The 26,807-nt window shown below is 65.9% G+C and overlaps 3 protein-coding genes across 9 annotated transcripts; 2 read left to right on the forward strand and 1 right to left on the reverse strand.

Annotated features, from left to right (window-relative positions):
* Positions 1 to 643: 643 nt before the first annotated feature.
* Positions 644 to 18,594, forward strand: RHBDF1 (rhomboid 5 homolog 1). 6 transcript variants are annotated; one of them, XM_045992612.1, is made up of 18 exons: positions 644 to 1,748; positions 11,751 to 11,893; positions 11,963 to 12,093; positions 12,974 to 13,187; positions 13,604 to 13,813; positions 13,889 to 14,011; positions 14,083 to 14,240; positions 14,702 to 14,959; positions 15,081 to 15,192; positions 15,309 to 15,383; positions 15,472 to 15,633; positions 16,322 to 16,422; positions 16,553 to 16,616; positions 16,990 to 17,084; positions 17,215 to 17,290; positions 17,364 to 17,497; positions 17,596 to 17,749; positions 17,961 to 18,594. In XM_045992612.1, the coding sequence occupies exons 1-18, from the start codon at positions 1,730 to 1,732 to the stop codon at positions 18,378 to 18,380; spliced, it is 2,649 nt and encodes an 882-aa protein (XP_045848568.1). In that variant the 5' UTR covers positions 644 to 1,729; the 3' UTR covers positions 18,381 to 18,594. The 6 variants fall into 6 exon arrangements, with proteins under 6 accessions (XP_045848568.1, XP_045848569.1, XP_045848565.1 ...); XM_045992613.1 differs by having other exon boundaries at positions 17,364 to 17,464; XM_045992609.1 differs by having other exon boundaries at positions 11,751 to 12,093.
* Positions 18,595 to 19,229: 635 nt separating this feature from the next.
* SNRNP25 (small nuclear ribonucleoprotein U11/U12 subunit 25) lies at positions 19,230 to 21,847 on the reverse strand. 2 transcript variants are annotated; one of them, XM_045992617.1, is made up of 5 exons: positions 21,658 to 21,847; positions 20,739 to 20,829; positions 20,406 to 20,511; positions 19,858 to 19,932; positions 19,230 to 19,420 (listed from the first exon to the last, which is right to left on the reverse strand). In XM_045992617.1, exons 1-5 carry the CDS (start codon positions 21,697 to 21,699, stop codon positions 19,363 to 19,365), a joined length of 372 nt encoding a protein of 123 aa, XP_045848573.1. In that variant the 5' UTR covers positions 21,700 to 21,847; the 3' UTR covers positions 19,230 to 19,362. The 2 variants fall into 2 exon arrangements, with proteins under 2 accessions (XP_045848573.1, XP_045848572.1); XM_045992616.1 differs by having other exon boundaries at positions 20,442 to 20,511; positions 21,658 to 21,839.
* Positions 21,848 to 21,975: 128 nt separating this feature from the next.
* On the forward strand, positions 21,976 to 25,643 carry POLR3K (RNA polymerase III subunit K). The gene is made up of 3 exons (XM_045992615.1): positions 21,976 to 22,196; positions 23,901 to 23,988; positions 25,091 to 25,643. The coding sequence occupies exons 1-3, from the start codon at positions 22,086 to 22,088 to the stop codon at positions 25,216 to 25,218; spliced, it is 327 nt and encodes a 108-aa protein (XP_045848571.1). The 5' UTR covers positions 21,976 to 22,085; the 3' UTR covers positions 25,219 to 25,643.
* Positions 25,644 to 26,807: the final 1,164 nt, after the last annotated feature.

Raw genomic sequence — 26,807 nt, forward strand, 5'->3', positions numbered from 1 at the left:
GCACCGGTGCCCCCCCGTGCCCTGCGTCCCGCCGCCCCGCGCGCGGTCCCCGCACGGCCGCCAGCCGGGGGCAGACCCCCAAGAGCGCTGGTCCTCGAGGGGCCCCGGCTGGGGGCTGGGGGTCCGCGGTCGCTTGGGTGGGGTGACCGGGGGCGCGTGGCGGACGCGGCGGCCGAGCCCCGGCCCTCGGGAGACCCCTTCGTGGACTGCGGCTCCGGGAGGCCCTTGGGAGGCGAGGGCCTGGGGGCGGGCCGGGAAGCGGATGCCAGGCCCCTCCGGAAGCCCCTGCCCCCCGCCCGGGTCACCGTCACCCGCCGGGCCGGGGGTCGTGTCTGCGGCGCGCCCCGCCCTCCAGCCGCGCCGCGGTGCCCGCGGGACCGTGGCCAGCCTCGTCGCGAGGCCGGAGCCCTGCCCCCGGGAACGCCGGCTGGCCTCCCCGTCTGATGCTGCCCACCCTGTCTGTAATCTCTCCAGTCGGACAGGAGTCCCCAAGGGCGGTGGCGGGGAGGGCAGTGCCTGGTTCAGAGGAAGGAAGGGCCGTGGGTGGGGGTGGGGGGTCCAGGCCCAGGGCCGTGGGCTGGGTTGGGAGGGGCGCGCTGCTGGCTCCGTGGCTGAGAGAGCAGACCTGGAGGGTGAAGGCAGGTCCTAACACCCAGCAGAGTCCCCCGCCCGCGTCCTGGGAGCTCCGGGGTCCCCTGCAGGGCCCTTCCCCTGCGGCAGGCACAGCCCCACCCTCCTGGATCACCCACCCCTGTCCTGGGGAGACCCCTGAGCAGCAGGGCCTGCAGTTGGACTTCTGGGACCCTGGCCCTGGGGTGGGTACCCATGGGGCCTCAGAGCCATTGGACACAGGATGATGTCAGGAAGTGCCCCGAGAAGGGGGCCCCAGATGAGCCCGGAGCCAGTCCAGCGGGGAAGATTCCGGTCTCCCACTGTGCTCCTCTGAACAGCGCAGGCTCTGAACAGTCCAGCCTGGGCCCGGGCCCAGCCCCCGTGCTGGCCCCCTCCCCTTGGGGCTCCCAGCAGGACTTCCTGGGGAGGGAAGGGCCGAAGCCTTCCAGCTGCCTGTTGGAAGCCGCCCAGCTGTTTGTGGCATTGGGTGCCGCTTCCGGGGGTGGGCCCTGTGTCATAAATCCACGCTTGTACAGCCTGGCTGTGACTCCCACCCGTCCTTTCCTCCTTGCCCCCTGCAGCCATTCTGCCCAAACAATGACGCCTGCTTCCTGCCTTCCTTTGTGCCCCTTCCCTCCTTCCTTTCGTTTCCCCTCTTCCTTTCTCCCCGCGGCGGCGGGAAACTGAGTCCTCCGCTGGGCCTCCTCTCGCTGAGGGCTGGGGCTGTGTGGGTGTCTGTTGTACTAAGTTTTGTTCCGATTTCACAGACGGGTGCTGAGTCCTTGTAGAAATCGCAGGGAGTCGACTCGTTCCCGGAGGGTGCCTTATCGCCACCTTGAGAACGAGGAACGAGTGGCTGGGAGCACAGACCCGGCCCCTAGGAGGGACGCAGAGTCCAGATGTCCCAGCCAGAGTGCGGGGGCTTGCGAAACCGCTGCAGGGTGGGCCCTACTCTGCCCCGCCCCCGTTTCCTGGCTCGTGGTCTGAGGCTTCACCCCGGCTGCAAGTGGTGGGCCGAGCTTTCCCGCTGTGGCTGTGGCCGGCTGGGCAGGAGGGGCCTAGGGCCTCCTGTGTCCTCAGTGTGCAGTACCGCTGGGCCGGAGAGGTGTGTTGGAGGATGTCCGTGCGAGACGGAGGTGAGGACACCCTTCCTGCTTTGAAAGGGAGCAGTGCCGGGGCGGGCTGCCCTGGGCCCTGCTGTGCCAGGGCCACCAGTGACCGAAGCCTTGAGAGTCCACAGTTCGGCACCAGCGCTGTCCCAGGGCACCGGCACACTGGCTCCGCGTCCTCTTCTCTAACATGGGGACGCTGACACGGTGAAAGGGAGAGTTGGGTCTGAGCCCAGGGGCTGCATGTCCAGAGGCGGAGGGCCCTGCGGCAGGGGCTCCGTGGGGGTCAGAGCCTCGATGGGCGGAGAGGGCGACCAAAGGAGGTGTGTGGGGGTGGCCCCCTCCCTTTCTGGGCTGTGCAGCCTGTGCTGCTGAGCCTTGGGCCCAGGTACTTAGGGGACCGCTTGCTGTGCATGGAGACACGGGGAGGGGCCGCTGCCTCGGAAATAGTCGGTGACTTCAGACCCCTGGCTGGCCTGGCCCGCGTTCGTCTCCTCCCCAAATAGCCAGGGGCTGGTGCTGGGCCCACCCCATTGCCCAAAGCCCAGGATGGCCTGCTGAGAGCCAAGGCTTCCCAGATAGCTGATGGCCACTCGCCTCAGGTCCTACGGTGAAGTCCACCGCCACGGGGGTGGCCCAGATAGCCACGCACCCCTCGCTGTCCACAGGCTAGTGGCTGCAGCGGATTTCCATTTCTCCAGGGCTGGGAGGAAGAGGAAGGAGAGGCACGGGGAGCTAGCTTTCCGTGCAGGGGCTCCGCCAGGGCAGAGGGCGGTGGGGCCGACTCGAGGGAGGGCGTACGTGTATGAATACATGTGTCCGTGTGGACCAGGCCAGGCCTGAGCACTCGCGGGTCGAGGCCCCTGCCTGCACTGTCCTTTGATTCTGAGGTCCTCGTTCAGGATGCTGGGGTGGGCTGAGAACCTGGGGCTTCCTGGCTTTGCCTGCCAGGGCATTCCGAGCTGTGCCTTAGGAGGAACAGCCAGGAGGGGCAGGGGTTTGTCACAGAGGCTGCTGGGAATCCCACTTCAAGTCAGGGACCAAGAGGACCCTTGGGAGGTGACTTGACTGCACACAGGGGAGGCTGTTTTCTTGTCATTGAAGGCACAGACCACCCTTCCTGGGGAGGGAGGCTGCCTTCTGCTAAGGCGTCTCTTGTCGACTGAAGGCGATTCCTTGGAGGGGGGTTTCGGCGGGAAGCCAGCCAGGGCTGATGCTCCTGGCAGCAGGGAGTGAGTCTCTGGGTCATGGAGCGGGTCTGGGTGGCACCCTGCAGCGGCCACTGCCGGAGGGGACCTGCCAGCACCAAGTGCCCAGGGCCTTGGATGTGAGCCCAGGCCCTGGACTCCAGAGATGCCACCACCGCCAGGCTCTGTCTGGGCATCCCGGTGGGTGGGGCCTGCCCCTCCCCGGCAGGGGTCGAGAAGCCTGAGAATGCCTGGTATGGAGAGACGGTCCTGTCTGGCCAAGAGCCTGGCATGGGAGGAGTGGCACGTGTAGGCTGCAGGAACCGTGGGCATCGGGGCCGGGCGGCCTCCGTCTCGCCTGGTGTCCCCAGTCCACCCGCAGTCGCCCTCCCCACGCCCCAGTGAGGAGTCCTCCCGGAGCTCCTCCAAAGCTTTTCTTGTCTCCCCCTAAGAACTGTGTTGATGTGCCCGTGTTCGTAGAGGACCCAGTAGGGGCAGCACTGCTTTGGTCCCTGGTGTGAGTGACGATATGAACAGGGTGCCTGTCCCTTGCCCAGGCTCCAGGCTCAGTCAGGGCGTTGGTGGCCACCTCAAGCCATCAGTGTTGTTTTCTGTGGGTCCAGAGCCCAGTCTTGTGCACAGCCAGGCCCGGCATGACTTGTGGACGGGGGCTGCAGCTCTGCTCAGAGAAGGCCGTGCCACCTGGTCCCAGAGCAGCAAGGGGCATGTTTGCAGGTACTGCGAGGCTTGAGGTGCTAGGCCCCATGGGCCCCAAGGTGCTCTGGGAACCAGTGGAAGTCACCTTAGGGGACCTGTGGTCCCAGTTCTGTTTTCTGCGGGGCCGTAAGCGAGGCCACCGTGAGGAAGTCTGGGTGGTCAGCCCCACACACTCTGGCCATGTCAAGAGAGAGGGATGCTGGGAAGTTCCACCAGGACCTCAGCCTCAAACAGATGGGTCACTTGTGGTCAACTCCAAGAGTGCAGGGGTGAGCCTGTGGTGGGGGCGGGGTGGTGGGGGGCTCTGAAAGAGGGAACCATCCAGAGTGGACGGAGGTCCTGCTCCCTTCAGAGAAGGGGGCTGTAGAAGAGAGAAGGCTGTAGGCCCAGCCTGGCCTGGGAGCACCTACTAGGGGGCACGGGGGTCTGGGGAGGGGCCCAGTGCCCCGATCCTGCCTTTGCTGTGAGTGTTGGTGTGCACCAGAGTGTAAGTGGGAGTGTACGGTGGTGGTTGTGTGTAACTGGATGGAAGGGCTATGAAGTCGTGTGTGTGCGGATATGCGAGTCCGTGTGAGGGTTTAGAGCCTGGGGGCCGTGTGTGTGAGTGTGGGTGTGTGTGAGAGTGCACGTTCCCATGGGGCTGGCTGAGTGTAGGGGATGTGATTTACTGGGGCCTTTGGAGGAGGTCGGCAGTTCGGTTTGCAGGAGATGCGGGGACACTGTCCCGCACCGCCCCATCCCCCTTTCTGAAGCACAGGTCAGGGCAGAATGAGGTCTGGCCTCACCCTGAGGTCCGGGAGAGGCCGAGGAGCCAGGGACTCCCGCGGGACCACGAGGTCCTCTCTCCGTGGCCAAGGCGCCCGAGAACCCCCCGCCGCAGCTATCCCCGCGGGCGGACCAAGCGGAGAGCAGAGCCCAGCGGCCTTCCCGGAGGAGGTGACTCGGGCCGGGCGGGCCGCGCGCATTCCTGAGCCCTGAGTCAGCGCGGCCGCCCCCTCCGGCCGGGCCCGCCCCCGGCGCGCACGCCCCTCGCTCCATGGCATTCCCGGGCGGGCGGGTCGGACGGGCGCGCGGGCGGGGACTCGGCGCGGGCGCCCTCGCGGCCGGCGGCGGCAGCCCCTCCCCGGAGCCCTCAGGTCCCCCGAGGACCCCCGCGACCCGGGGCCGGCGGCGGCGGTGAGTGAGCGCGCGCGGGAGCGGGGCGCAGGGCTCCGCCGGGCGGGTTCCGGGCCGCGTCCGCTGCGCGCGGGGCCTGTGCTCCGCCCGCCGCGGCCCCGGGGCGCGGGCAGCGGCCGGAGTCGGGCCGGGTGCGGGGTCCAGGCCTGGGTCCGGGCCCGGGGTCGGCGGGTCCCGGCGCGGGGCGTCCGGACTTTCCTCCCCGGACTGTCCCGAGACACCCGCGGAGGCGGCCCGGCCCGGGATTCCTCCCCGGCGCGCCGCAAAAATAGCCCAGGGCCGGATTAGCACGTCCGCGCGGCCTGACCCGGCCGGACAGCTCGGCTCCAGCCGCCGCCCAACAGCTGAGGGTCCCGCGAGCGGCAGGGCTCGCGGCCCGGGGCGGTCCCCGGGCCCCTCGGCGCTGCGCCCTCCCCCCGGACGTGCTCCGCCGCGGCCGCGGCCGGTGGGTGGTGCTCCGAGCCGAAGCTCGGGCTCGGGGGTGGGACTCCTCGGGCCGTCGCTGTCGCAGCCGTCGTCTCCGGGGTGGGGTCCTGTCACCAGCAGCGGCCGGAGCGCGGGAGCTAGGGGCGGGGGCGGCCCTCCGTCCCGCTCCGCGGCCTCAGTCTCCCCACTCTGGAAGTCCCGGAACTGCAGGGACCTGGGAGCGGCTCCCCAGGACACCCCCCTGCCTTGTGCTTAGTGGCCGGAGGAGCGGAGGTGGGGGGCGTGGGGGCGTGCCTGGAAACAGGCCTTCCATTGGCGGGCCGCCGGACCCAGGTGCTCCGGCGCCGGGGGAGGGCCTGGCAGGCCTGCCGGGGGCCTGTTCCTGGTTGGATGGGGCCTGGTTAGGGGGTCTCGCAGCCCGGCCTGCCCCTGGCCCCGCTGGTTCCTGACGGGGGGGTGTTCTGTGCAGCTTGGGCTGTGTGTCCCTGTGTCTGTCTGGGTGGGCGGGGCCTGGATCTGGAGGCCCTAGCCTTGGACTGGGAACCCCCCCCCCCCCACCTTGGGACTTCCTGAAGAAGAAGATTCGAGGATGAAACTGGCTTTTCAGGTTTGGCCCAGCTAGATGCTGGGTTCTCCCCACCGCCCTGAAGCCAGCCCCAGCCCCCTAGAGCCCCCAGAAGTCAGGAGGAAGGAGAGGAACCCAGCAGCTGTCTGGGGTCCACAAGGTTCCCCTGGGGAGCCCCCTGGGCTGCACCCCCTGCCACCCGGGGGCCGTTCTGGGCCAGCTGGGCTCTTTTCCATGAGAAACAGGCAGAGGTAGTAGGTGGGCACAGGAGTCCGTGGCCCCACGTGGAAGGTTCTGGGCCCCAGGCCCCGTCCCAAGCCTTCCAAGCAGCCGATCAGTGTCCCATGGCATGGACAGGCTGGAGGATGGCGGGGACTGCATCCCTCGTGCCAGTTAGCGTCGGAGCCCAGTGGCTGTCCTTGGGAACTCCCGTTCTCAGGGGGCCTTGGCCCAGAGGCGCTCACTCAGGTGTCCTCTGCCTTTCAGTGCCTCCCTCAGGGTCTTGTGGCTCTGGGCACACCCTGTTGCTCTTTCCCAGGTTGTGAGGTGCTCCCCTTCTGGCTCCAGGCCCCGACTCGGTGTCTGTGACAGGATCCACTTTCTGCCTGAGGATCGTGTTCCCTGGCTTCTGCCCTTTTTCTGGGTTGGGTGGATTGGTGTGTTGGAGGGTGACCCTCCTCCCTGAACTGAGAGGCTCTGGGTCGGGATAGGGTGGAGTTGGGGGCCCGGATGGGATGCCCCCACTCCTGGGGGGCCGTGGCCAGCGCCAGCTAGGCGGACACACAGGTCCCTCGGACCCCAGCTCCTGGGCAGACACTGTCCGATGCTTCAATCCCCCTTGGAGTCACCAGGTGGTGACTGGCCTCCCAGGGCCTCTGTGTTCTTATCCGGACGGTCTCAGAGGACCCTTCCCAGGCGCTGGGTTAGGTCAGCAGGCTCTGCCGGAGCCAGGTTTCAGGACAGTGTGCCAGGCTGCTGATGACAGGCCGTTTCCGCTCTTACAACAGACTCCAGGACTTGGCTTCCGTCCCCTCCCGGGACCTCTCCAGTGCTCTCCAGGAGCTGGCCGGTCCTGGGAGGAGTTCGCCAAGCCCGAGGGTGTCAGGTCCGTGGGGGAACTTCTGGGGGCGCTGACCTGGGGCCCGGCTGCTCACCTGCCCTTGACCCAGGCAAACTGGTCCCTGTGCAGCTTGAGGGAGGTTCCCCTAACCCGGAGCCCCGGCGAGGCCGCAGGCTGTTGCAGCCAGAATCGGCCATAGCTAGACTCCACCCTCGCGCCCTTGCTGACGGACGCAGGGACGGCCCCATAGCCTCTCTGAGCCTTGGGGCTCCCCAGCCTGGGTGCACTTGCTCTGCCAGGTACTGTCACAGCCAGTGGGGTCAGGGGCTTTGGTTCTGGCTGTCGGGGACCCCCTCATTTGGGCGGTACCCCTCCCCGGGACTTGTGTGACCATCCCTAGGGAGGTCCCTGAGTGTAATTATCTCCAGGAATTCCTGTGCCTTCGGGGGACTGCCTGAGCCGGGAGCCTCCGGTTCTGTTACTGGCCTTCTGCATACCTGTTTGGGGTGATGTCTGCCCCGTGATGGGTGACGGGGAAAGGCGAGATTGATGGGTCCCCTTGGGGATGGGCAGAGGGGCACTGTGGGGCCGTCAGCGAGGTCTTGGGCTTGTCCTGCTGCTGCCAGACCTCGTTACCTTCACAGACAAGTGGTGAAGTCTGGGAGGGTTGAGGAGGTCTGAGACCAACCAACCATTACCGGTTTTAGCGTTTATGCCATTTATACGTAAGACAGAGAGGCAGAGAGGGGCAGGTGACGTGCTTTGCTGTACGGTAGCAGGGGGTGGGGAAGGCCTGTGTTCTGGGGTGCCACACTGAGCGATCCCCGCTTGCAGGGGATTTTCTGGGGTTGGGCATCAGTTCAGTGGGGAGAAACCGAAGTGTGAGGGTCAGAGGTCAGAGGTCAGGGCTGGAGGATTCGGCCCCTCCTGGGATCTCACTCAGGTGAGGCGGTACGGGTCTGGGGGGGTGTCCTGGGGTGCGGCCCGTTGCTCCAGCTGACCTTGGCAGTGGGTGGTCCCCGGGCCAGGGCGGGGCCAGGGTGTGGCAGGTCTTGTCCTGGGGCTGGGCGGGTCCGGCTGCCCACCCGGCCTCTGGCTGCCCACCAGTTTCATGGTGGCTCTGCCCGGGCCGCATCTGCACCCCCCACCCCACCCAGTGTCCTCCTGCTTCTTGGTCACGGCCTCCCAAACTGGGCATCTCTGCAGGTGCCCATCTCCACGATCCTCCCATGGCTTCTGCTCCCATCCGACATGCTCTTGGGCTGACGCACTCCCCCGCTTGCCCTCCCCCTTGGCTGCCCTCAGGGAGTTCCCGGGAGCCGGCAGGCAGGGACCAGCCTGGTTGCTGGGTCCAGCTATGTGCCAGATGCTGCTGTGGTCCCTCATTTTCAGAGGAAGAAATGGAGGCTGACGGAGGGTTTCATGTGGTGGAGACCAGCGGGTGTGCCCAGTGTCGCAGGCCAGGCTCTCCCCTGGCTTCTCCCCCCAACCCCCTCTCATCCCCAGGGCAGGAACGGGCTTCAGTAGGACCTGCCCCTGTTCCCCACCCAGCCCTCTGCCCTGAGGCTGTCCCTTGAAAGCGGCCCTCGTGGTCCTCTGACCCGGTGGGGCCCCTCGTCCCCCAGCCTGGTCTCGGGCCCTCACCCGTCGGGAGACCCACGCTTGTCCTGGCTGCCCGGAATGCCTGGGTGTCACGTCTGCCCGTTTCGTGCCTCTGGCTGGGCGCAGGCCTCACTCATCGTATTTACTAAGCCGCCGTGCGCACTTCCTACTTGACGTCTCCACGCCCAGCGCAGGGTCTCCCGGTGGGGCTGGGCAGCCTTGACTGTCGCCAGCCTGACTCAGATGCTGTGTGACCCCGGCCATCAGGCCCTTCCAGGGCTGTGGTTTCTTCCTGCCCTGAGGGGGGTCAGCGGAGCAGAGATGCTGTTGGGATCCCCCCGGGAGGGGTTGGCTGGGAACAAGAGCCCGCTGTGTGCCTGGGGGAGGCCTGGACACTGGGCCACTGTGTCCTCTGGGTGGGCACTCTTTGTCCTCTGGGTCTGCGTCCCCCCCCCCCCCGCTGGGGCCCATTCTGGGGCACCCCCCCCGTGAATCCCACCCACTTGAGGCCCAGATGGGGAGCCGTGCACAGAGGGGTGGGGCAGACCAGGAACCCGCAGCACGGGGGGCCCTGTGGGTTACAGAGCACCCCCTCCCACTGCCCCTAGAGCAGGAAGGACTTGGAGGTGAGGGGCATGGGAGACGTGGGCAGACGGGCACAGGGGTCGGGTGCCTCCCTCGGGAGCTCAATGGCCCTTGTGTTTCTGGGGCCGCCCGGAGGCCCAGGCTGGCGGGGTGGGCAGTGCCCCTGTGTACCTCACCACCCTTTCCCCACTGCTTGGCTTGTGCTGTCCCTGCCCCGGCCTCGTCCTGGGGTCCACTCCTCCTCCCAGACCCAACTGAAGGGTCTTTTTCGGGAACTCCTCACTCCAGATCCTGAGGACGGGCCCCGTGTTTCCCAAGCAGCGGCTCGGAACGGGCTTGCCTTGGGCATGGGGGGCCCAGCAGGAGCCGCGCAGCCTACATGTGGACGGTGCCCTGGGCTGTGCCCGGGAATCCGGGGCTGGGAGCATCTGCCAGGGATGGGGTCTGTCTTTTTTTTTTTTTTTTTAAAGATTTTATTTGTTTATTTGACAGAGAGAGATCACAAGTAGGCAGAGAGGCAGGCAGAGAGAGTGAGAGGGAAGCAGGCTCCCTGCCGAGCAGAGAGCCCGATGCGGGACTCGATCCCAGGAACCTGAGATCATGACCTGAGCCGAAGGCAGCAGCTTAACCCACTGAGCCACCCAGGCGCCCCTGGGGTCTGTCTTCTGACCCAGGCTCTGTGCAGGGGAGAGGCATGACGAGAGCCCCGAGCCGGAGGTGGGGGCTGGCTGTGGGGAGAGGCGGCAGGGGCAGCGGAACTGGGAGGGCCTGGATATGTGCGGAGCTGGGAGCCGTCAGCTGGCGGGGTTCCTTGGACTCCTAAGTCGGGAACCAGCCCATACCCCCGGGAGGTGCTGGGAATGTCTGGAGGCTCCTGGGGAGGCCAGACCCCTGGAGCCTGGCCAGGGCCTCCTGGCGGCCGGTCTGGGGCCAGGAGGAGCTGAGTGCTGGCCGGAGGGGCAGTTCTTGGCGACCCGTGCCCGCCCGGTCCGTGTTGGGGTTCCGTGTTGGGGTTCCGTGTTGGGGAGAGCTGCGAGTGGCTCTGAGCGGACCCTGGCTTCCCTGTTCTGTGTGAGCGCAGCGGGGGCTGTGGCCCCCCCGGCCTGTGTCTGGGAATGCGCCCCCCAGCGTGCGCCTCCACGGCCTGGACCTCGGGGATGGCAGCCCTGTTCTCTGAGACTCGGCTGGCCTGTTTGTAAAGCGGGAGTGGGTTTTCCGTACCTCTCCTCAGGCCAGCTAGGGAGGCTGTTTCTAGAGGCTTTCATGGGTCGGGTCCCAAACCCGATTTTTTTTTTTTTTTTTGAGATTTTATTTATGTGAGAGACAGCGGGAGCCGGGCGGTGGCCATGGGGGGGGGTAGGGGAGGGGCGGAGGGACCCGCGGCCTCCCTGCTGAGTGCAGCCGCCTCCACCGGGCTCCCTCCCAGGACCCGGAGATCCTGACCTGAGCGCGAGTCGCGGGCGCCTCCCCCAACCCGAGTGTCCGAGTCGGCCTGTCTCCCAGGCTCTTGGCTGTGGCAGGGGAGTTTTGGGGTCTCCCCCACTCCCCTGCCCTCTGCGCCCCACACTGTGCTTTGGATCCTCTTTCCAGACACCCTGCCGTCCTGGGTTGGGAGAGCTGCCCGGACGGGACCTCCTGTAAGGGGAGGGGACATGGCCCTGTGGTCATTGCCCCTCCCTCCCATGCACAGAGTCAGACCCTGGGCTTTCCACCCGGCTGGGTGCTCGGAGGTGCCGGGCGTGGCTGGGGCCGTCGCTGGGTGCGTTGCGCCCCCTGGTGGTCCCAGCGGTCACCCGCCCAGGTGGCTCGCGGAAGGTCCCCTGCAGGCAGGAGCTCCCAGACCTGGGGAAGCCCTGTGGCCCCTCCTGGGTGAGCTGGAGGGATCACGCCCCCTGTGGCGGGTGCACGAGGTCTCCTGTCCTTGCAGCAGATGGCACGGTGGCTATAGGGGAGGTCTGGGTCCGACAGGGATGAGATGCAGATAGGTGGGACCTGCAGCCTGCCTCTGCCCTGGCTGTTTCCCGTGGGACCGTGGAGGGGGGCAGCTCTGGCCTCGCCCGCCAGCCTCGTTCCCTCATCACCACCTCCCGTCTTTGCTGGATGTCACCCTTTCAGGAGACCGTCTATGGCCCGGGAACCCTAACGTGCTGTTTTTCCCATCATGTGTCTCACGTTTTAACATGGCGTGTTGACCGACTTATAGGTTATTGTTGTTTTTTTTTAAGATTTTATTCATTCACTTGAGGGAGAGCGAGTGTGTGCATGTGTGGGGCAGAGCAGAGGGAGAGGGAGAAGCAGGCTCCGGGCTGGGCATACGACCCCGAAGTCACTACCCCAGCAGGAAGCCAGAGTCGGAGGGTGCCTAACCCACAGAGCCACCCAGGCGCCCCGTGCTTACTTAGGGGTTATGTTTGGACGGTGCACAATAGGAAGGCTGGGATTTTGTCCCTTCTTGTTTCCTTGTCTCTCCATCCGTGTGTCCCTAAGGTCCCGGGAGTGGCTCTTAGTGGACGCTCAAATATTTGTCACGAATATCTCTCGACAATGAACGGATTTGTGTCGTCTGAGGACCTCGTTCGTGCCCCACGATGTCTCTTGGGATGACTGAAGGGGGCGCGGAGCTCAGAGAAGGGCTCCAGGACCGTCCCCGGGCGCAGCAAACCCTGGGAGGTCTGTGGGCGCCGTTCCTGAATGCCCCCCGCCCCCCCCAGGCCCGCCGTGCCCCTCCGGCGCCATGAGTGAGGCCCGCAGGGACAGCACCAGCAGCCTGCAGCGCAAGAAGCCACCCTGGCTGAGGCTGGACATCCCGGCGGTGGCGCCCCCGGCGGCGGCGGAGGAGCCTGGCTTCTTCCAGGTAGGCCCCGGCCGGCAGGGGCTGGGGGGGTGCCCTGTCCAGCCTCCTCACTGCGACCCCGCCACCCAGCCCCTGAGACGCCAGGCTTTCCTGCGGAGCGTGAGTATGCCCGCCGAGACCGCCCGTGTCCCCTCGCCCCACCGTGAGCCGCGGCGGCCCGTCCTGCAGCGCCAGACTTCCATCACGCAGACCATCCGCAGGTAGTCCCCTGGTGCGGTGGCCACGACGGGAGGGGGTGCTGGGGGGCCGGGGCTCGGCACATGCGTCCCCTGTGGGCACGGGGTCTGGGAACAGAGGCAGGTTCCTCCTGTCTTGGCTTTCTCCTTGATCTCGTTCCCCAGGTCGCCCTGTCCTTCTCTGTAGCTCTGGGGACCAGCTGCTCTCCCTAGCACTCGCTTTCTCCTTCTCTGTCTCTTCTGTCCCAATGCTCTGGTCCCCGGATAGCCGACAGGTGCGCTTCGGGCGTGTCCACACTCTGCCCCTCTTGGGTCCCCCCGCTGCCCGCAGGGCTCTCCCACAGTGCCAGTCTCTTTCTCGGTCCCTGCTCAGGTACCTGGGGCCGGGCGTGAGTGTGTGGACATCAGGTGGCGTGTGCATGGCTTGCGATCTCTCGGGGCTGCCGGCGCTGTTGGTGTTCCCTGGGGTTCCTCAGCGGCCGGCGCTGGCAGTGGTTTTCCTTGCATGGCCTGGAGGGACAGACGGCTTGCCTGGGCTTGCAGTGCCCACTGCCTGAGTTCTCGGGCGTCTGAGGTCACGCTGCTGCCCGGGGCCAAGCTCCCTGGCTCCAGGCTGAGCTCTGCGTGCCGCCTGTGGACTCGGTGCCTGTCCCTGAACGTCCCTCTCCGTGACGGGTTGAGGATCTGTGTCGCATACTCGTGGGGCGAGGCCTGCTGTCCGCGGTTCTGGCGGGAGCCTGGAGCTGGCTGATTATTCAGGAGGTGGCCGGGGCCGGAACCCATTGCCCTCTCAGTGAGGCCCAGCCCACCTGGACCGCCCCAGCGGGGTGGGAGGCCGGCGTCGGGGCTGGCGTGGGCGCGGAGGGCCCCCGAGGCCCCCCATGCTGAGAGCCTCCCGTGGCAGGGGCACCGCGGACTGGTTCGGGGTGAGCAAGGACAGCGACAGCACCCACAAGTGGCAGCGAAAGAGCATCCGCCACTGCAGCCAGCGCTACGGAAAGCTGAAGCCCCAGGTCATGCGGGAGCTCGACCTGCCCAGCCAGGACAACGTGTCTCTGGCCAGCACGGAGACGCCCCCTCCGCTGTATGTGGGCCCATGTCAGCTGGGCATGCAGAAGGTACGCCCTCCACTGCCGCCTCCTGGCAGCCTCTTGCGCGGCTCCTGGGGCTGGGGCTGGGGCCCACCGCGACCGAGGGCGTCTCCCGGAGCTCCTGGTGGGGGAGGGTGCTCAGATGGTGCCAGCAGGGCACCTCGATACCCTCTGGGAACTGGAAACCAGGCTAGGGGACGAGGTCCTGGGATCGTGCCCTGGGGCCTGTCTCTGGGCCTGAGACCATCTTGGGAGGAACAGCAGGGCACAGGCACTCTAGGTGAGCACGGGGACCCTCCTGGGTTCCTGCGCAGCCGTCCAGGGACCCGTGGACCCACTGGGAGGGGCGGCAGCTGTGTTCTCCACGGCGGGGTCTGGGGTGGGAAGGAGCCCCCGTAGCGATGACCCTGGCCTTGACTCTTACGTCTCCTTCCATCTGCCAGATCATAGACCCCCTGGCCCGGGGCCGGGCCTTCCGCGTGGCGGATGACACGGCCGACGGCCTGAGTACTCCGCACACACCTGTCACGCCGGGTGCCGCTTCCCTCTGCTCCTTCTCCAGCTCCCGCTCGGGCTTCAGCCGGCTCCCGCGGAGACGCAAGCGTGAATCCGTGGCCAAGATGAGCTTCCGGGCAGCCGCGGCCCTGGTGAAGGTGGGTGCGGGGGCCGGGACGTGGAGCGGGGGATACGGGCAGCTGCACGCCGCATGCTCCCCTCCTTGCTGGCAGGGCCGCTCGCTTAGGGATGGCACGTTACGCCGGGTGCAGCGCCGAAGCTTTACTCCTGCCAGTTTCCTGGAGGAGGACACGGCGGACTTCCCCGACGAGCTGGACACGTCCTTCTTTGCCCGGGTAAGAGCACACGGACATCCCCGCAACCCCGCCGCCTGCGCATCCTGCCCTGATGGCCCATGTTTGCTCAGGAAGGAGTCCTCCACGAGGAGCTGTCCACGTATCCAGATGAGGTGTTCGAGTCCCCTTCGGAGGCCGCACTCAAGGACTGGGAGAAGGCCACGGAGCAGGCCGGCCTCACGGGTGGGGCGCTGGACCGCAGTGAGCTCGAGCGCAGTCACCTGATGCTGTGAGTGCTGTGGGGCTGGGGGCGGTCAGGAGCTGCCTGGCCCTGGGACACGCCTGCCGGGGAGGCCTGAGGCAAGGAGTCCTCTCGTGGGCTGTGGCTGTGGGACCCAGGGCGGGGCACTCTCTAGGGCTCGGCTGCCCACCTGCCTGATGGCAGTGGCCCTGGAGTCCCTGGGCTGGACAGAACCCAGCCGGGAGGAGGCGGGTGTTGTACTTAAGGCTTGTAGATGGTCCGAGGAGCCTTAGGTAGGTTGGTAGGTCAGGTCATAGGTCGAGTTCCACCTCTCCATCTCCGGAGGGGCTCCGAAGCTTTCAGGGGTAAGGAGGACGCTGGATGACCGCACCGCGCAGTCCCTGCTAGATGGGAGCGAGAGGCGGGGGGAAGGTCATCCTGGCCCTGCCGGAGGGATCACCGCAGGCCGGGCATCTAGGGCGGGAGGTGACGGCGCCCCTTTCCCCCAGGCCCCTGGAACGAGGCTGGCGGAAGCAGAAGGAGGGGGGCGCGGCGGCCCCGCAGCCGAAGGTGCGGCTGCGGCAGGAGGTGGTGAGCGCGGCGGGCCAGCGTCGGGGCCAGCGCATCGCCATGCCGGTGCGCAAGTTCTTCGCCCGGGAGAAGCGGCCGTACGGGCTGGGCATGGTGGGCCGGCTCACCAACCGCACCTACCGCAAGCGCATCGACAGCTACGTCAAACGGCAGATCGAGGACATGGACGACCACAGGTGCGCGGGGGTGCGGGCGCGCGGGCGCAGGGGTGGGTGGGGTGGGGCGCAGCTCCAAGCAGGCGAAGCCCGGGGTCGGGGGCGCGCCCGCATCCCGCTGACGCCCCGCCCCGCCGCGCAGGCCGTTCTTCACCTACTGGCTCACCTTCGTGCATTCGCTCGTCACCATCCTGGCGGTGTGCATCTACGGCATCGCGCCCGTGGGCTTCTCGCAGCACGAGACGGTGGACTCGGTGAGCGCGGCGCCCTTCCCAGCCCGGACCGGCGCCTGCAGTCGGCCCGCACTCCCTCTGCCGCCGTCCGGGAGGAGCGTGCCCGGGCGGCCCCTGTGAGCTCTGCCCTCCTCCAGGTGCTGCGGAACCGCGGGGTCTATGAGAACGTCAAGTACGTGCAGCAGGAGAACTTCTGGATCGGGCCCAGCTCGGTGAGGGCAGGGCCTCGTGGGCGTCGGAGGGTGGGGACCCTGGGCGGGCCTGGCCGGGGCCACCGCTGCCCATCTCGCTCGCCCGCAGGAGGCGCTCATTCACCTGGGCGCCAAGTTCTCGCCCTGCATGCGCCAGGACCCGCAGGTGCACAGTTTCATCCGCGCGGCGCGGGAGCGCGAGAAGCACTCCGCCTGCTGCGTGCGCAACGACCGGTCGGGCTGCGTGCAGACGTCGGAGGAGGAGTGCTCGGTGGGTGCGCCCGCCCCGGTTCGTGGTTGCTCCGTTGCTCCGGGGCTTCCCAGCGAGGGCCCTCCGCTCCCCTGCGCGCCCTGCCTCCCGCTTGCGCGTGGCAGGCAGCAGCTGCGGCCGGTCTGTGCGGGGCGCGCTCCCTGTGCGCGTGCGGGGCCTGTCCTTGCGCACGCGTCTCACGTTGACACAAGTGGCGCTGCCTCTTTCCGTTAAGCAATGAAAAGAGACCCCCCCCCCAAAGATTCAAGTTTAAAAAAAAATATTAAAAAAAAGATTTATTTAGAGAGAGGGAGAGCACAAGCTGGTGAGGGCAACACAGCGCGGGGGCGAGCAGACTCCCTGCTGAGCGCAGACCTGGCCACGGGCTCGAGCTCACTCCCCGGAGCTGCATGAAGAGTCGGGGGTACCACCGCGCCCCCGAGCCAGGTGATCGCCTCGGACGCGGAGGTGCTAGTTTGCACCAGTTCCTCATTTGGGTCGTTTCCATTTTGAAGCTCTTAGGGATTCTGCTGTTGAGCTCCTTTCAACAGTGCCCCACGTGCCTGCACGTTTCTGGAGCGTAATTTCAGTGACACGGGCTGTGGGCTACCGCGAGAGTCTCAGTGGCTTTGGTTTTGATTCCTGTCTCCTGTTGGCCACACCAGTCGAGGGGCGGGCTCTGACGGGGGTTGACCGTGTCCTCCCACAGTCCACGCTGGCAGTGTGGGTGAAGTGGCCCTTCCACCCCAGTGCCCCAGACTTTGCCGGCCACAAGAGGCAGTTTGGCTCTGTCTGCCACCAGGACCCCAGGTCAGTCTTGCCGCGTCTTTGTCCAAGTGCTGTGGGGTGTGGGGGGAGAGGGCACAGCCCCCCTCGTTGCGGAGTTGGACAGGTGTGGGTGCCAAGGCGATAGAGTCTGAGTACATTCTGGTTCATGCAGGGTGTGTGATGAGCCTTCCTCAGAGGACCCCCACGAGTGGCCGGATGACATCACCAAGTGGCCGGTGAGCTGGATAAGGGCTGTTGGGAGTCACCCGTCAGGTGGGAGAGGAGTCCACACCTCATCCCTCAGCGAGGCAGAGACCCTGTCCGGGGACCACCCTGTGTTCAGATCCTGTGCCCCTGGGCTTTGCCCGGGCTGTTTGCCTACCAGCACCTGCTTCTCCAAGCAGGTAGCCAGAACGAGGACCAGGGGGACACTTGGGAGGCAGGTGACCTTGTTCCGACCTGACGGATGGCTTGTCTGAGTCTCAGGGCATGGTGGGAGGCCGGCTTCCTACCCTAGGACCTGTGTATCCTTGCCCCAGTCCCCAAGCACGGTGTGGGGCCCAGGGTTGGGGGAGGCCCTAACCCAGCTCACCCGCATTTGTGACCCAGATCTGCACCAAAAACAGTGCCGGGAACCACACCAACCACCCGCACATGGACTGTGTCCTCACAGGCCGGCCGTGCTGCATCGGCACCAAGGGCAGGTAGGTGCGCTCGTGTGCGTGGCTGATCCAGGGGTGGGAGGTTGCCCTGGGGCCCCTCCCCCTCCCCAGGTTCTGAAACGGCCCCAGCTGCCCCCCTCCAAGTCTTCTGAGCCCCGGCCTGACCTCGCAGGTGTGAGATCACCTCCCGGGAGTACTGTGACTTCATGAGGGGCTACTTCCACGAGGAGGCCACACTGTGCTCGCAGGTAGGCCTCTAGGGCCAAGTGTCCCTCCCCTGTCGCCCCGCCACAGTGGGTGCTGACGGGCCACTCTGCACAGGTGCACTGCATGGATGACGTGTGTGGGCTCCTGCCCTTCCTCAACCCTGAGGTGCCCGACCAGTTCTACCGCCTGTGGCTCTCCCTCTTCTTGCACGCTGGGCAAGTGATACCATGTGGGCTGAGCTGTGCCAGGTGGGGTGGGTGCCCCCAGGGACCCTAGGCGCGGCCGGCCAGACAGTGGAGGGGTGGCTTCCCCGCTGAGACCCTGCCACACCCCGCCCTCCCTGCAGGATCCTGCACTGCCTGGTGTCCGTCTGCTTCCAGATGACCGTCCTGCGGGACCTGGAGAAGCTGGCCGGCTGGCACCGCATAGCCATCATCTATCTGCTGAGCGGGGTCACTGGTAACCTGGCCAGCGCCATTTTCCTGCCGTACCGGGCAGAGGTAAGGGTGCCCGCAGCGTGGGGACCCATCCCAAACTGGCTCCATGTCCAGCACGGAGCGTGGGTCCCCGGACAGTCCAGCCTGGGAGCGTCTCCTTTTGGCTCCTCAGTGTTGACGTGGACCCCGGGAGGCAGGACGGGGAGATGGGGCTCTGGGTCCGGGGCGGGTCTGCCGGGCCTCGCCGGCTCACGGACACCCGCGCTGTCACCAGGTGGGCCCGGCCGGCTCCCAGTTTGGCGTCCTGGCCTGCCTGTTCGTGGAGCTCTTCCAGAGCTGGCAGGTCCTGGCGCGGCCCTGGCGAGCCTTCTTTAAGCTGTCGGCGGTGGTCCTCTTCCTGTTCACCTTCGGGCTGCTGCCCTGGATCGACAACTTCGCGCACATCTCGGGCTTCATCAGCGGCCTCTTCCTGTCCTTCGCCTTCCTGCCCTACATCAGCTTCGGCAGGTTCGACCTGTACCGCAAGCGCTGTCAGATCGTCGTCTTCCAGGCGGTCTTCCTGGGCCTCCTGGCCGGCCTGGTGGTGCTGTTCTACTTCGACCCCGTGCGCTGCGAGTGGTGCGAGTTCCTCACCTGCATCCCCTTCACCGACAAGTTCTGCGAGAAGTACGAGCTGGATGCGCAGCTCCACTGAGGGGCCTCCCGGGCCCGACCCTGGCCTGGGCGCCCCGCGAGCGGCCGGCCGGTCCCCTGCACTGACCTCTTGTGCCTTGCTCACCGCGATGGACTTCTCGTCCTTCAGGGCATTTACTACACTAGTCCCCACGATTACCTTCTAACGAGTTTCTTGACGACCACCTCATGTGGCCAATAAATGCACCGGGAGCGTTTTAGCTGCCACTAACTTAGCCCTGCTGCCTCCTCTCTGGTCTCTGGCTAGGGCTGTGGAGGGGGGGTCCTTCAGGCCTCTTTCCCCCCGTCCCCTCCCGCTTATGGCTCTGCAGAGCGGGGAACAAAGGGTCAGACACACCTCCCAGGGAAGTCCCTCCGCCAGGTGGCTGCCTGGACCCTGTTGCCGTCTTTAGGGTGACTGGCAGCTGACAATGAGAAGAACGCATGGTTGCGGTATTGTGCCCCCCACCCCCACCCCCACCCCCACCCCCACCCCGAGAAGTACCTGACCCCAGCCCTCCCTCTCCAGCCAGAGGCTGCCTCCCTTTCCAGGAGCCACGGGGTGAAGGGTGCTGCTCCAGGCGAACCCTGGGAGCTGAGGCCGGAGACCTCATCCATATACTGTTGGATGCAAGGCCCCTGTTGCCCCGTAAGCGCACAAAGCCAGCCATCAACTGTACGTCCCCTTGCTGTAGAAATCGCGGTAGAATCACTGGTCTTGTGGCCGGGGCATGGTGTGGCCGCAGGGCTCAGAGCAAGCGACTGAGACCTCAAGGCTCCCCCGCACCATTTTCTGCCCTTGCCCCCCCTCTGTGAATGGGCAGCAGCACGGCCTGCTGCTCCTAGACTGTGACTTTCTTACTTTTCACACTGAGGAGCAAGTAGATTTATTTCGTATGCAGGGCCAGGCCCACGTGCCACGCGACTCGGCTGTTCGGGCCCAGGGCTCGGCTGTGTTCCAGATGGTACCAGCCACCCGCACAGAGCTGTCCATGTCCGGACGTTCATTTTTGCCTCAGCTTTTTGATGAAGGACACCTCGTCTCGGTTCCGGATACCGTAACTGGAAGGGAAAGAGGACGACAGTGTGTGATCGGCAGAAGCTGTGTCTGACTCCTCACCTGAGATCTGTGAGGGACCAAGAAGGAACGGGCAGGAGGAGCGCTGTGTCCAGGGAGGGGAGGAAGTGGCAGTGACCATCCTCTGGCCTGCACACACACTGCCTCCCTCTGGCTCTGGGAGGCCCTTCACTGCCACTGGTGAGCGCTGGTCCCACTGCCCCATGGCTCCCATTCCGGGGGGGAGAGCCCCCAGGAACCCCCTTGCAGGAGGCTCTCAGTGCAGCCAAGCACTCTCCAGGTCTCGCGAATTCCCCAGGAACTGATTTAATCACGACTCCTCGTTCCTGGGAAGAGGCCCCAGCCCTCTGGTGGGGCTTGGGGAGCTGGCGGGCGAGAGACCAGATGCCTGCCTGCAGCTCAGAGTGTGGCCCACACTTACTCTCGGAGCTTCTTCCTGTCGTCTGTGAGCTTCTCTCCCGCGGAGGTCAGGTAGTAGGTCCTCCACACGTAGGACCTGCAAGGTTCAGGGGTTCAGGCACACCGCGGGCAGGGTGATGGGGCAGCTGGGACACGGGGGCTGCGGGTGAGACGGGCTCAAGACGCTCGGCTCGGGGGGACCCAGGGCAGGTGGCCTCGTCTTGGCTCCTGTACCATGCACGCGCCGGGCCCGAGGGGGCTCTGAGGCATTGCTCCAGGGGCTGTGGTGGGCCCGGCCTTACTCACGAAACAGGCTGCAGTACCAAGACCCAGACCACAGAACCTCCGGCCCAGAAGGCCTGGGAGAGCACCCAAGGGACCATGGGCTGGGCCGCTGAGAGCTGCCCCACCTCCAACCCGGGAGACCGCTTGCACTGGAAATGCCCCGAGGCGCTCCTGTTTAGGAATCCCGGCGGCTGCCCAGGTGCCTTGCTACAGATGCCGGAGCAGCCAACGCCTGAAGGCTCACCAAGCCCTCACGGCACCAGAGCTTCCCGCAGCCCCACTTACCAGCTAATGTGCTGGATGCCCCCCTCACGCTCTTGCCTGAGCTGCACGTATCTCTGAATGGCCTTCTTCAGGTCCAGGACGGTAGCGTTCTGGACCACGACCACAGCTGCAACACGGGAGAACAGGCACGGTGGGAATCCTCGGACGGCAGGAAAGGAACCCAGCAGCTCTGTTCAGACTGCTCTGGGCGGAGACTCAGGTCCAGGTGGGGTGGGCTTGTGCCTGGCCCAATACCCCTGCACGTGGCCCTGAGCCTCCCCGAGCGGCCGTGGCAGCACCCGCCTGTGGGAAAGCTGGGGCTGCACGGTCCCAAGGGACAAGACGAGCACTCACGCATGACTTCTCCGTCCATCTTGCACACGCGGACTGTCATTGCTTGGCCGTATTCGAGGGCTATTTGGGAATTGACTTCTTCCAAAGTAACCTACAGGAACACCAAGGGGGGGAGCCCGGCTTGTCGAACAACCACCAGAGAAAACAAGCTGAGAGTGTCCAAAAAGGACAAGAAACAGTTTCTTGTGTCTGTGTCTCACGGTTCCACCCACATTTTGTACTTAATGTCCAAAGCGGATGACAGCTCAGGAAGAGAACAGAGAGCAGGGAGGGCCAGGATCAGATCTGGGTTCTGGGCCGGGCAGGAGCACGGACACTGGGAGTCCAGGGCCCAGGACAACGCGGAGTTGAGGCAAGTGTGCAGAATTCACCAGGCCACCCCCATCGAAAAAGCAGTCACGATAAATACGCCAATACAGCCTTAAAAAACCGACACGTTGGACGCGCCTTGGGCTCAGGTCATGACCCCGGAGTACCAGGATCGAGTCCCGCGTGCGGCTCCCAGCTCCAGGGGGAGTCTGCTTCTCTCCCTGACCTTCTCCCCTCCCAAGCTCTCTCTCAAATACACAAGTAAAATCTTTAAAAGAAAAATAAAACCCGACAAGTTCAGTCTACGACTCCAGGAGGGGCCGTGCGGTCCCGGTCCCGTCTCCCCATCACGGGTGCGTCCCGTTGGCCACCGACGGCCTCTGCCTTCCGACCCGGCGTGTTAGAGGGTCCTGCGCGGACGCGCGCTTCCGTGCGCCCCTCTCCATGCCGCGCGCTTCCGTGCGCCCCTCTCCATGCCGGCGCCCCCGCCGCCCAGGCCCGGCCCCCGCGAAGACCTCCGCTTGGGCCCAGAGGCGCCTCCTCGGGGGCTGCGGGCCGCGGGTCGCCGTCGGGGCCGCCCGAGAGGGCCCGACCCCGGCCCCCGGCGCACCTGGATCGGCAGGTCGCAGAGCAGCGGGTCCTGCACGACCATGGCGAGACCCTCCTGGAACACGTCTACCGCCTCGGAGTGCGGCAGCGCCTCCTCCTCGTCCTCCTCGTCCTCGGGCACCTCGGGCCGCGCGGCCGCCTCCGCCCCCGCCCCGGCCGGCTCCAGAGCGACTCGCGCGCTCCACCCGCACCGCCGCGGCGCGCCCGGGTTCCGGCCGAGACTACCGCGAGGGGGCGGGGATGCCGCGGGGACCAATGGGGAGCTCGAGGGGGGCCAGCCGCCGGGCGTGCCGGGGCGCGACGTCGGCCCATCCATTGGCCGGCCGGGGGGGCGGGGCGGCTGTCCAGACCAATGGGCGCTCGAGAAGGGCCCGGCGCCGGCGGCGGGCGCGGGGGCTGCCGGGAGCCTGCGGGGCGCCGGGGGCCGCCATGCTGCTCTTCTGCCCGGGCTGCGGGAACGGGCTGATCGTGGAGGAGGGGCAGCGCTGCCACCGTTTCGCCTGCAACACCTGCCCCTACGTGCACAACATCACCCGCAAGGTGCGGCCCGGCGTCCGCCTTCGCCCGTCCTCGCGCTCGCGGTCGCCTCCCGCGGCTGCGGGTCCTGCCGCGCGTCCCAGCGCGTGCGCCCGCGATCCGGCCGCCAAGGCTCCGTGCCGCCCGCGGGTCCCCGGCCGTCTCTCCCGCGCTGCGCTCCTGACCGCGCCCCGGGGCTCCCCCTGGGGCTCCCTGCCCCTGCCTCCCCCCCGCCCGGGCTCGCGGCCCCCACGCGCGCTCCCGCCCCCCCCCCCCCGGCTCGCGGCCCCCACGCGCGCGCCCGGCCCCACCCCGAAACCTCCCCCCTTCCCAGCGCGGACCCACGACGGCGCGCGCCCATGCCCGGCCTCATGCTCGCGCGGTGCCCAGACACCAGGCGTCCCGCGAGGCGCCCCGGTCGCGCACGCAGCTGCGGCCGGGCCTTCGCTTTCCGCTCGGTCTGCTTTTCCGGGGGCGCCGTGCCGTCGGGGGTCCTGTTTGAAACGGCGGCTCCGTCTGAAACGTCTCGGCTTCCCGCGGTCCTGTGGGTCCCCACCTTCTTCCCGAGCCCTGCGGCCCCAGGCGGGGCAAGGCGGGGGTTTCCCGCTTCGGTGCGGCTCAGGGTCTAGGCCGAACCTCGACGTAGCGCGCGGGGCGGGAAGGACGCCGGCGGCGGGAACCTGTCGGCTGTGTGCGCGGGGCCGCGGTCGCCGGCTGCGGGGGGAGCGGCCGCCCAGGGAGCCCTGCCGCCCCGGGGGCACTTGGGACCCTGGGGAGCCGGCCAGGTGCGGTCGCTGGGCAGGCCCTGGGGCTGCGGTGCGGGGAGGGGACGGTCCCACCCGCCGGCTTTCCTTGCCGTTCGGGGCGTCGTCCCCCGCTTGGAGGTGCGGTCACGGCCACAAAGTCCTCAGACGCCGGTCCGAGCAGCCACACAGGGCTCCCTCTGGGGCGGGGCAGCGCAGCCGGGTTCCCACGGAGCTGTCGTCTGACTCTATCAGGGACGCGTGCTTCAGAGCGAGGGACAGGACTGCGGAGGGAGGGCAGGTGCCTTAATGCGGTCAAGCGGGCCTGCCCCGTCCTGAGCGCAGGCTCATGGGGGGCAGACGCGGGTAGGGGCGGAGTGGGATGTTCCTGCCAGTCATCGCCAGTGCAGAGAGGGGGCCAAGGGGTACCGTCTTTCCTGCTCCTAACCCGTGCCCGCCCCTGGGGGTCACGGGATCCTGCTCCTGGCGGGCCCTGGCGGTCAGTAGTAGCCTGAGAACAGGACCGCTGCTGCTGTTCCAGCGGCTTCCGCAGCCACTCCTTACAATGCATTGTCTTTCTTTGTTCCTCTTTCAAAAAGGTTTTATTTGAGGCAGAGAGAGAGAGGGCAAGTGTGGGTGTGGGGAGGGGGGCAGAGGGAGGGAGAAGCAGGCTCCCCACCGAGCAGGGAGCCCAGCGCCTGTATCCCAGGACCCTGGGATCGTGACCTGAGCCCCCAGGGGCCCCCCCACATTTTCTAAGACCAGCTCCACACTGCTGAATCGTCCTCTTTGGGGCAGCTCCGGACCTGGACTCTTTAAATGCCAGTGCTGAGCTCTGCGCTGTGAGAGGAGAAACGGGACCGCGTTAGTGTCCCTCCGGTCTCTGTTGAAGGAAGCAGGTTTGGAGACCTTTGGGGACAGGAATGGTTTGGGGGCCCAGGTCTGTCCTCCATTGTGTGGAGCCTGAGGACCCACTGTTCGTTAGGTGACAAATCGGAAGTACCCGAAGCTGAAAGAGGTGGACGACGTGCTCGGTGGGGCAGCGGCCTGGGAAAACGTGGACTCCACCGCAGGTGAGGCGCGGGGCTGCCGTCCTGGGTCCGGGTCCGGGATGGGCTCCGAGGACGGGGGAGCTTCTGAAGAGAAAGTTTCCTGAGCACGTGTTAGACCAACAGTATTGGCCCCACCCCCACCCAGAGTTGGATGGGCCTGGGCCGGGGTCTCAGAGTGACCTCCCAATGCTTTTGGACCTTGGTGGCCTCCCCGGGCCTTTTTGGGGCTGTTCCGTGTGCGCTGGGTGTGAGAGACAGCGGTGGGCACCCCGTGTGCTCCAAGGACTGGCCACAGTGGGAGCGGCGGGGACAGGAGTAAGGGAAGTCAGAGCCCGAGGAAGCACATAGGGTCCCTCGTTCCAGTGTGGGTTTTTACACGGTAATGCCAGGGAGCGTTCAGCTGTTTATCCCGGTCTCGTTCATATGTGGAGGGGGGAGACATGACCAGCGAGGGAAAGGGGGGAGCCCCAGGCAGTCCTGGACGGGGTGGACCGAGAGCTCCTGGTCCCCATCGTCTTTTCCCTGTAGAAGAGCATCCACACCTGATGCAGGAACATCGGCATCGGCAGAATTTGCTAAAAAAAAAAAGATGACTCACGTACCTAATGTTTGAAATGGTGTTTGAGGGTGTGACTGAGAGTTGGGTCAGTTTCTCAGGGTGAAGTCACTTTGCCTCGAGGCACTTGGCAGAGGTGCAGTGTGGAGGGCAAGATCGCCCTGAGAACAGCCCGAGGGCTGCTGCTGGGATGGGTCCCTGCCCTGGAGGGGACGTGGGTTCACCACGGGGGGGCGGGGGCTCCTCTGGCAGGCGTGAGGGCCCACGCGATGGAAAGGCTGTTGGAAGCATTGCAGGAGTGGACCCGTGATGCCCAGGTGGCCGCGGGTCTTCCCAGTCACGGGTCTCGGTTCCCTCGCCGCGGGAGCACAGTGGGGCTGGTGCCGCTAGCAGTAGCCGGAAGTCATGGCACAAGGGTACCCAGGCGAGGGGTGCCAGGTGGCCGGGCCGGGGCAGGGTCTTGCTGCCTTTCCATGACACCTCCTTCTAGCAGGTATGTGTGGCCATGGGCGGTTTGGTTTTGTTTTTGTTTGAGTAACGTGGGTCACTCGTTCTTCCCGTTTGCAGAGCCGTGTCCTAAGTGCGAGCATCCGCGGGCCTACTTCATGCAGCTTCAGACCCGCTCTGCCGACGAGCCCATGACCACCTTCTACAAGTGCTGCCGTGCTCAGTGTGGGCACCGCTGGAGGGACTAGGGCCCGGCCGGCCCGGCCGCGTCACTGTCGCCGACCTCGCTCCCCAGGGTGTGCCCCCCCCAGCAGCGCAGACTTTGTTGGGAGGCGTCTTTTCGGGGGTGGTGGGAAACTGATCCTTCAAGGGGAGTGGCCGGGGGGCCCGCAGATGTGGCCCGCCCGGCGGTCTGCGGATGAGCGCACCGTGTCCGGGGGTCGCGTGTGCGGAGTCAGGTGTCCGCAGGGAAGCGTGCCCTTCCGGCGTGCACATGTCGGGGGGACAGACGTCCTCTCGCCATCACCCCCTCAGACGGGTGCCCTCTCGGCACAGTTGCGAAGTAGAATTGTGTTGGTAGTCCGTCCCTGTCCCTGAGTATTTAACTGTTAACTTATTTGGTCACCGTCTCTTGTGAACATTTAATTAAAATGGAAAGCCTAATGCTGCCTTTTCAGTGTTTCTTTTTTTTTTATTTGTTTATGTACAGCATAACAGTGTTCATTGTTTTGGCATCACACCCAGTGCTCCATGCAGTACGTGCCCTCCTTATTACCCACCACCTGGTTCCTCAACCTCCCACCCCACCCCTTCAAAACCCTCTGGTTGTTTTTCAGAGTCCATAGTCTCTCATGGTTCATCTCCCCTTCCAGTTTCCCTCAACTCCCTTCTCCTCTCCATCTCCCCATGTCCTCCATGTTCTTTGTTATGCTCCACAAATAAGTGAGACCATATGATACTTGACTCTCTCTGCTTGACTATTTCACGCAGCATAATTTCTTCCAGTCCCGTCCACGTTGCTACAAAAGTTGGGTATTCATCCTTTCTGATGGAGGCGTAATACTCCATCGTGTATATGGACCACATCTTCCTTATCCATTCGTTCGTTGAAGGACATCTTGGTTCTTTCCACAGTTTGGCGACCGTAGCCATTGCTGCAATAAACATTGGGGTACAGATGGCCCTTCTTTTCTCAGTGTTTCATTTTTTTTTGCCAAGAAGTGTGTTTTATTTTCATTAATCATAACCTAATTTGCTCTACGAGCCCAGGGCACACTGGAGGGTTGGGCAGTCTGCCTGGGGGTCCCTCAGAGACCCGCAGGACGGTGGCGTCGCCCTGGGTGCCCGGTCCACAGTGCGGCCTGTCACCCGTGGGCACCGGCAGGTGGTTCTTGCTCCACGGCGCGGCCGGGCGGAGGTCTCGCAGATGACGAGGTCTCGCAGATGACAAGGTCTCGCAGATGATGAGGGCGGGGAGTCCCCTGGGTGCTTAGGATGGTCACTGCTTCTCCCGCCCGGGGGCCTCTGCCCGGCCGGGTGTTCCCCAGCGTCTCCGTTTTCTCCGGCTTGGCCTTCTCGAAGTGTCCAGCCTCTGCCATTTCCTGAAGGTGATCTGTGGGGTTGTGCTCTGAGCCCGGCCTCATCCTCGCGTTCTCATTGCTGCCGCAAGAGACGGTGCTTCCAGCGCTTCGAGACGTCCACCTCCCTCCTGCCACCCTTCGGGCTCTCCCGGTCAAGACTCACTGATGACCTGGGTTCCAGGTCATCATTTCTGTTCGGGTTTCCTAGGATTGCAGTAAACTGCTGAGATAGGAGGCATTTCTGCTTTTTCCTTCAT

This window comes from Meles meles, chromosome 21 (genome assembly GCF_922984935.1).
Source record: "Meles meles chromosome 21, mMelMel3.1 paternal haplotype, whole genome shotgun sequence".
In the NCBI taxonomy this organism is placed as follows: Eukaryota; Metazoa; Chordata; class Mammalia; order Carnivora; family Mustelidae; genus Meles; species Meles meles.

What these genes read in the sequence shown, in the direction of transcription:
- RHBDF1 (XM_045992609.1), top strand. An exon ending in AGGCCACACTGTGCTCGCAG is followed by an intron (nt 17,291 to 17,363) that starts GTAGGCCTCTAG and finishes CACTCTGCACAG; the next exon opens with GTGCACTGCATGGATGACGT. An exon ending in TGTGGGCTGAGCTGTGCCAG is followed by an intron (nt 17,498 to 17,595) that starts GTGGGGTGGGTG and finishes CCCTCCCTGCAG; the next exon opens with GATCCTGCACTGCCTGGTGT.
- SNRNP25 (XM_045992617.1), bottom strand. Translation starts at nt 21,699, where the DNA reads ATGGTCGTGCAGGACCCGCTGCTCTGCGACCTGCCGATCCAG. An exon ending in GATGGACGGAGAAGTCATGC is followed by an intron (nt 20,512 to 20,738) that starts GTGAGTGCTCGT and finishes CCCGTGTTGCAG; the next exon opens with CTGTGGTCGTGGTCCAGAAC. An exon ending in GACAGGAAGAAGCTCCGAGA is followed by an intron (nt 19,421 to 19,857) that starts GTAAGTGTGGGC and finishes TTTCCCTTCCAG; the next exon opens with TTACGGTATCCGGAACCGAG.
- POLR3K (XM_045992615.1), top strand. Translation starts at nt 22,086, where the DNA reads ATGCTGCTCTTCTGCCCGGGCTGCGGGAACGGGCTGATCGTGGAGGAG. An exon ending in TGCACAACATCACCCGCAAG is followed by an intron (nt 22,197 to 23,900) that starts GTGCGGCCCGGC and finishes ACTGTTCGTTAG; the next exon opens with GTGACAAATCGGAAGTACCC. An exon ending in AAACGTGGACTCCACCGCAG is followed by an intron (nt 23,989 to 25,090) that starts GTGAGGCGCGGG and finishes TCCCGTTTGCAG; the next exon opens with AGCCGTGTCCTAAGTGCGAG.